This window comes from Glycine soja, unplaced genomic scaffold (assembly GCF_004193775.1).
Source record: "Glycine soja cultivar W05 unplaced genomic scaffold, ASM419377v2 tig00105347_1_pilon, whole genome shotgun sequence".
NCBI lineage: Eukaryota > Viridiplantae > Streptophyta > Magnoliopsida > Fabales > Fabaceae > Glycine > Glycine soja.
The window spans coordinates 1-8,019 of record NW_021144530.1 but is presented as its reverse complement, the minus strand read 5'-3'; the positions used below and the strand labels follow the sequence as shown (position 1 = coordinate 8,019).

The window sequence follows — 8,019 nt, the reverse complement described above, 5'->3', positions numbered from 1 at the left end:
GGATCCTAAGAGTGTTTGGATGATCTTATTTAAGGTTCCCAACAAAACACTCACTATCCGAAGGGAAAATTGCCTAAAATTATTACACACAAATGGAAGTAGGGTGACCTATTGGAGGCTCCCAACTTACTTCCAATGAAAGGCCTTTTTGTTACAAAATTTGAAAGCAAAGCAAATTGTCAATTACAAAATTACAAAAAAAGAGTCCTCAATTGTGGTTGACCCCTTGCTTCTTGACTCAAATTCTTCAAGGTATGACATCAATCCTCCTTTCCAATTCCCTATATGACAAATCACAAGCAAGGAAACAAAGAGACAAACAATAAGCAAAGACAAAAAAAAAATAAAATGAAAGCTAAACCAATAGAGTTTTAACAAGACAAATTTTCAAGGATTATTCAATAATTAAAGCAATGAAAAGCACACAAAAGCAAACAAGGAGTCAAAGAGAAACCTAGAATGGACCTAGAGTAGAGTAGAAAAACAAAAAATTTTAAGTAGCCTTTCCATCCAATTGAGTATAAGCCATATGAAATCAGTAACACACAAGTAGCCTTTCCATCCAACTGAAAAAATTTTAAGTGCCGTTATGAAATGAGTATTACCAGAAAGCTTGAAATGAGTATAAGCCATATGAAATTAGTATTACCAGAATGCTTGGATAGTCAACAGTCAAGCAATAAGGATCTAGCATGCCTACATCTTAGTACCTTCTACAAAACTGAAGAAAACCAAGTCAACCCAACAAACAGTTAAATCATAAATGCTACGTACCTTTGTGAAGCTCCGCTTATAGGTAAAATCTTCCTTTTTTTTTTACCTTAAAAGGATACTAATTAACAACGTTTCTCTTTACCTTGACCTACACATCAAAAGAGACAACAAATCAACTACCTCTCAGCCTGGAAGATTATGATTGTCATCAATTGGCTCAAAACCAACAAATTCCTATAGCTAGGAAAACTATTGTGACAATCTTACAACTAGCTCAAATTCATTTACAAAGAAAAGCTGCATACATTCTAGCAGCAACGGTCTTCAACTCTTGGTAAAATCCTCAACCCTAGTCACTGGTCAGCAAGGATCCCAAACTCTTGTAACATCCTCAACCCTGTTTATAAATACGACAATGTTATAAATATTCTAAGTATCACCCTTTTAGTATTTTATTCCTTATTCATAAACAAAGAAAACCAAGCAACCACAAATATCACAATGCTATAAATATTCTAAGTATCATCCAACATCATTAAAGGGCTAATAAAAACATCTCAATGTAAAACCACAACAAACATCTTATGTACCACACGAGTGAGCAACTAATAAGTAAAACAAAGCTTTCACAACAAAAATTCAGCAAAAAGTAAAGAAAATGATTGAACAAATGAACAAGATTTTTCCACATATGCAAAGCCTAATCCAAGAACTATTGCAAAGACAAAATTTACCATGAATTGGAATTGGGTAACTCAGAATTGAAGCTCGGCATTCCTCTTTCAGGTCCCTTGTCATCTTCAACAACAATTATTGTACCTGCATGTCCAGTTACTCAAACAAAAAGGCAATAGACCTGGTTACAAAAAGTTTCCTTGTAGATACTATAACTACCATTAAAAGCTTTTGTAATTATTTTTTTCCTTAGGGATAGATGCATTTCAAAATAAACCATGCATGACTTAGCCATCTTGTCAGCACTTGCTACCTCAAAACCATCTCTTCTATGGAACTCTTTAACCTGCTCCATTAGTTAAAAACAAAACAAGGATCAGTAAATCCTTCAGAAAAATGTCTTACAATACATATTATATTAGCAGATCATTAAAATTATAGATTTTGCAAGCTTGTCCAATGAGGTGACAATGAAAATACCTAGTGTTACTACCTGATATACAGTTTTTGCTGCTCGTTTTATTGTCGATTCCAACTGCATCGATGCATCTTTAACAAGCATACCACGAACCAGAGCAGCAACCAAGTTGACCTTCTTTGGACTCTAAAATACCATAGAAAACAAGGTATGTAAAATGTGCAACTAGTCAGATATTAATCAGATCCTTCTTAAACCATAAATTAAGACATTTTCCACAGCAAGCCAGGGAAGGCATTTCAATGGCTAAAAAATTAGATGCCAACTTTTCTGCAAAATAACATGTTGGTTAAAACACAGAAGTTTCTTAGCAAGTAGCTAGGCAGTGGCACCACATAAATGTAACAAAACATTGTAATTTTTCAATATTTATGTTATTGCTAAGCTGAACATACTTGTGATGATACTTATGTTCACTTTAGCATGCATACTAGAAATGTGATTAGCAAGTTAAAATTAAATAACTGGCTGGCCTGCTCTCAACAATGCCCTAGTCTAACTAACTAGTTCCAACTCATCATTACTCACTAACTCCTGCTAACCAGCTTCCTGATCTGTCTTTTGCCTGACCAACTCTTATGTTGTCTACTCCATGACTGAACCATGTGTCCTAACATGGCCCTTTCTTGGAGCTACAGCCTTGTCCTTAAGGATCAAAGAAGGAAACTGGCTACATCGCACAAATTCATCCTCCCACATTGTGATTAATTTTCCCTTCCTCTTTTCCAGCCTTTGTTGAATCTTGTCTCTCCTAAATAACTTGTCTGCTAACCATTACCATTACATATTCTGGCCCCACTTCATCCTCCCACATTGTGATTAATTTTCCCTTCCTCTTTCCCACATTGAGGAAGGCACAATTTAATTATGAATTTTTTTTTTTGGAAGGCAGAAAATATATAGTATTAATATAAACATATCAGTACCAGAGGTACGGATGAAAGATGAACAAATACAAGACACCTATGGTGCCGCCCTCCAAAAAAGAGAAGAACCCAACCAAGACCCCACCACAGAAGATACAGGAAACCCAACCCAACTTAACCAAAAGACTCTGAAAGATTGGTAGACCAGTGGTTAAAAAGAGTGTTGAAATCTTTCTCTCTAGCTTTTAACCAAGACCAAGCTAGAAATAAAGCATCATCCATCACTTTGGATGAGCACTATATGGCAGCATAGGAATTTAATTATGAATATTATAATGCATATTTAGTGATTAACATAAATGAATTTTGAATGTGCAGTGAACGTATCCTTTTTCATTAGCATAATAGACACTCTTAAAAAAAACCATTATACAATTCAAAACTACAACATAATAAGAACAAACAACATTATGCTCCCTTTGTTCTAATTTTTATACCACCATACGGAATACTGATACAAAAGCTGAGGAACAAGGGGCAGTTAACAGAGAACACAAACCAGAGGTCCAAATACAGAAGCCAGGGGTGCAGATAAAAGGAAAATCAAAGATGGCCAGGGGTACACCATAAGACTATGTATAAGTAAGAAAGGGTGAAAGGAAGCTGACCTGGAATGAAGAATTGCTAGATGGTTGATGGTCCTGCCTTAGGGAGACAAGCTTACCCATAAATTGTTAGCCAAAGGTTGTGACCGGAAAACACTGTTATTTCATTTGTAACAAGCTAGGCATGATTAATATTTAAGCTCAAACTTGGGATTTGGGAACAATGTTAAAGAGCTATTATGGATTGAGTTAGAATTAGACTATTGAAAGTATATGGGCTTGGCCCAAATATAGTTTGCACTGCATTGTATTTAAATCTTAAAATATTAGCATATAATACAAAAAAATACAACAATAACGAAAATAGCCTTTTGAGCATTAACATTTAACCAGACCCAAGGAAAAGAAAATGCAAAAGACAAATATCAACTAAAGAAACATGTCAAACAAATATTGGCATTCAGGGAAGTAACAACTAGTTGCAAGTAAAACTTACATATTCTTAGGAAAGAAATGAGCTTGTACCCTTGGAATAGATCTATCTTCTACCAAATTGAGTTTTTTGAGGGCAGCTCTAGTGCATTTGGATTTCCATGTGTCAATCGTAGACCAGACATGACACATAACCCACACCGTAGGAAATAACATCAAGCATAAATACAGGAGGGAGTAGATGTTTTTATTTTTTCAGAACCCAAGAAGAAGATAAGGATCCTCTAGATTATAGGAAACAAAGAGAAAGGCCCAACCAAACCATAATGAAAGATTCCCTTTTTTCATTCACAAAGGTGTAAAAACTGATACAAAAAAGAATTGACCATTTAACTTTAAATATTCCAAATTACATGAAAAATGATAGAAGCAGGGAATGATGGTAAATAAAACAACAAAACAGAAAAGATATCAAAAAGGCATGTCAGGCACCTGGTCTAGAGAATCTTGAAGCGAATAATGGGCTTCTTGAAAAGTAGAGAAGGAAAATTCATCCCATGCAAGGGTCATGGACAGAATGGAAACACTTTCCAGCTCATCTAACTCAATCTGGGAGCGGCTAAAGAATTAGTATTTAATGTTATTAAAGTAATGGCAATAAGAAGTTGAACCTTTACCTGACAGAAGGCCAGTTATCGTGCATCAAATATCAATACCACATTCATAAACCACTCTTAAAGAAGAACAGTCACAAATAAAATATAAAGTTCAAGGCTGAAAATATGCTGCTATTCAACTGGATAGTTCCAAAAGAAAGATCACTTTGGATTAAGCTCGCCACATATTAGTAGAAGAACATTACAAAACATAAACATATTTGATAAATAAGGAAACGCTTTCCATTTTACTTTGATTGAATTGAACCCTTATAAGGTAAAATTGTTATACTTCAGAGTGTAAGAGAATCACTCATTACAAGACATAACATTTAGAGTTTGGTTCTAATGATTGGATATTTTTAGCCAGATCAGACTTGACCTGCATTAGAGTTCAGTAGTAGTTAGTAGATTAGGTTGCAGTCCCTACAGGAAAAATATATATCAGCCCATATTAACCATAAACAGTAATAAATTCTTCTTACAAATTTGAAAAAGAATACACATTGAAACCATATTTCTCCAAAATATAGTGTTGGAATTTTGTTTGGTATACTTGAATGCATGAAAGTGTTTCATTTTTAAGTATATTGAATACAAGAACACTGTATAAAAAAAATAAAAAAATACATGAACACAATATAACAAAATATAAAACCAACGTGCATTAAGGATCTCATGTTTTTGTATAAAAGCATAAGTTTTATTTTGATATACTGTCAAATGTAAAAAAAAAATTGTAAATTAATTTAATATTGAGTTAATTAATAGGCATGTGCATTGTTTGTGCAAGAATATTATATTATCAATCAACTAGAAATATTTATCATATAACTTTAATAATAATTATCATGAATATCAATAAATTTATCACACATATGACAGTTTGTGATTAAATAATAGTGTAAAAGTTTTTTACACTTTCAATCAACTAACTAGAAATGATGACATATAAAAAATTATTAAATTAATTATTATAAAAGTTAACAGACTTAATATATATGATAATTTATAATTAAATAAAAGTGTAAAAAGTTTTTATAAAATTTCAGTGCATAAATTATTTACTATGTATTATTTATTCTAAAAAATTATTTTAGATACAATTTTTAAATAATTATTATAAAAATCAATACTCTTATCATAATTGATAATTTATGATCAGATTTTTATCATAGTTAGTGAATTTGAATTAAACTCTAAAAGCAAATACAATTCAAACCTTGAGGGGAATTAAACTCAAAGAGAAAACTACAAATCAAGTTGATGGAAATAAAAATAAAAACTAAGTGCAAAAAAAGAGCCAGCAAAGCAACCAATTGAACTCCAACAATGCATGTATTAGCAACAGCATTCAGAATGACAACAAACCAAGTCACAGGAAAGAAATTAATAAATCATCACACATTCAAAATAAAATAAAGGCTAAAATACACTATTGGTCCCCTATAATGCTCAATCCGCAATTTTGGTCCCCCTATTTCCAAATCAAGACATTCAGTCCCCCAATTTTTCAAAATCAGCGATTTTGGTTCTTCTGTTAGTTGACCGTTAATTGATTATCCATGGTCAAACATTGAGTGAAAAATAAAAGTATCTAGGAGACCAAAATTGCAGATTGAGCATTATAGGGGAACCAAAAATGTATTTTACCCTAAAATAAATTCATGAAAATAAGGACATCCATGTAAAACAAGCAATATTAATGAAAGATACAGCAGGAAGAAGGTTGGAAACTGCAGTGCCTGATGATGTAATGGCTACTGCTGGAATGTGAGATCCTCTTCCATATCCAACAGCATGATATGCAAGTGAACGCTCATCGAAGCATGAAATACATGTGATTAATTTGTGACTTGCAACAGCAACAGCAACAGGGGAAGGTCTAGATCCAGGAGCAATACACAAATACTAAACAAAAGAATAAATCAGAATCATGCATTAATATTGGTGCATATGTAATATTTATCAGATCATCTCACCATCAAACCAAGTCTTGTGCATTCTTCAACAATAAGCGATGCCCAAACAGTGTTAATATTGGCACTTTCTTTCAGGGAGTTTGATAATTCATTGGCATGATCCAACTGATAATACAAGAGACAAACATAACAAGGACAAACTTCAGACAAATACAACAGATAAACATAACAACTAGAAATAACCTGGCAAATGAATAATTTTCTTCTTTTTTCTATGGTACATGAATTAAATTTCCCAAAATCTAAGGTGGCAACCATCAAAGCTAGATATCTAGGTGAAATAGAGCTTATTTTTAGATCTAGACCATTTGGTTATTTAAATTTTAAAAATCTTGTTCATCTTATAATTGATTTTGAGATAGAATTTGTTCTTAAAAAGCTCAACTCTAAGTTGGCTTTCTTCTAGTCTAAAATTTTCCAAACTTCCATTCCCTTTTATTCTTCCTCTCTCACAGAGTCATTGCAGAATAAGATAAAGGCGTAAAGACCTATACATCCAAAAGTCAATCATCCTGCAAAAAAAAAAAATTATAAATTGAATTTGAATTAGTTTTTTTGTTAGAGCTGTAATAAAAAGAGTATAAACAATTCATAAACTTTACCTAATGTAACATGAATAGAGTTCAAACGTGCTGTCTTCGTTCTTTTAATAAAATGTTGAATTTCAGTACAAGGTAAGTGGGCAGTGTACTGTCTGTGATTCAAGACCAAAGGGATCTTGTGTGCAGTGTTATAAAACTCAGACTGGACCAGCCAGGCCAACCGGTTAAACCGGAACCCGGGCATAGCACCGGCTCGGGTCACATATCAAATCGGATATGCATCTAACCCCGGTGCCATGTAATCAACCCAACACTGAACCAGTAAGAACTGGGAAACTCTGTCTAGTCGGATACACTCAATTTCCCAGTTGTACTCTCTCACTTTGCAAATTATAAAACATATTTATTTGAAAAATTAATGAATATTTTGGACTGGTAATTGCACAATAATGCTATTCCGAGACTTTGTTTAAAGAACGAACACAGTTGCAATTGCATGACATCTATTGTCATATTAATGAAAAGCTCCTTACCACATAATAAAATAAACACGGAAACATTTTCTTTATTTTCAAAATAACTATTTATTAGCAGCTTGATCCTTCACCCAATCCTTTATGACATGCATATTTAATGAAATTTTTATCAGAATAAAATAAGGGACTGGGAGAATGTCAATGTTATAAGGGTGCAAAGCTCCAAATATTAAAATTTAAAATATAACCTAAAGGTGAAAATATTTGTTATAAATGACTCAGGTTGATAAGGAGTACTCAGACAGATAACTGAATCATTTTAATAATTTACCCTGCTTTTAAACGACAGCAATGGACATGCCTAAACTCTCTGAAATTCTTCTTCAGATATTCCTGCAACTTAGGGACATCCTGTCTCCAAAAAATATCCCAGAGAGCACCATCTGAAGCATCCCCCCCAAACAACAAATCACCTTGATTTACTTTTACTTTGTCAACCTCTATGAGCTCTGATCCATATGAAATACCATCCTCATTAGCAATGGCAACCTCATTACTACCAGACGGTTGATGAAACTGATCAACTTCTTTCC

General features: G+C 33.1%; 1 protein-coding gene across 12 annotated transcripts; it reads right to left on the bottom strand.

Annotated features, from left to right (window-relative positions):
- Positions 1-227: 227 nt before the first annotated feature.
- Positions 228-7,233, bottom strand: LOC114404639 (2-succinyl-5-enolpyruvyl-6-hydroxy-3-cyclohexene-1-carboxylate synthase-like). Of its 12 annotated transcripts, none has more exons than XR_003665092.1 (10): positions 7,011-7,233; positions 6,409-6,920; positions 6,143-6,337; positions 3,402-4,852; positions 1,883-1,993; positions 1,449-1,735; positions 1,020-1,111; positions 857-862; positions 650-721; positions 228-281 (listed from the first exon to the last, which is right to left on the bottom strand). XR_003665092.1 is itself a non-coding variant. In XM_028367514.1 (8 exons), exons 2-6 carry the CDS (start codon positions 6,664-6,666, stop codon positions 1,525-1,527), a joined length of 606 nt encoding a protein of 201 aa, XP_028223315.1. In that variant the 5' UTR covers positions 6,667-6,920; positions 7,011-7,233; the 3' UTR covers positions 809-862; positions 1,020-1,111; positions 1,449-1,524. The 12 variants fall into 12 exon arrangements, 2 of the variants coding, with proteins under 2 accessions (XP_028223315.1, XP_028223314.1); XR_003665090.1 differs by lacking the exon at positions 228-281 and adding an exon at positions 377-566; XR_003665089.1 differs by lacking the exon at positions 228-281 and having other exon boundaries at positions 377-721.
- Between the last annotated feature and the right edge of the window lie 786 nt (positions 7,234-8,019).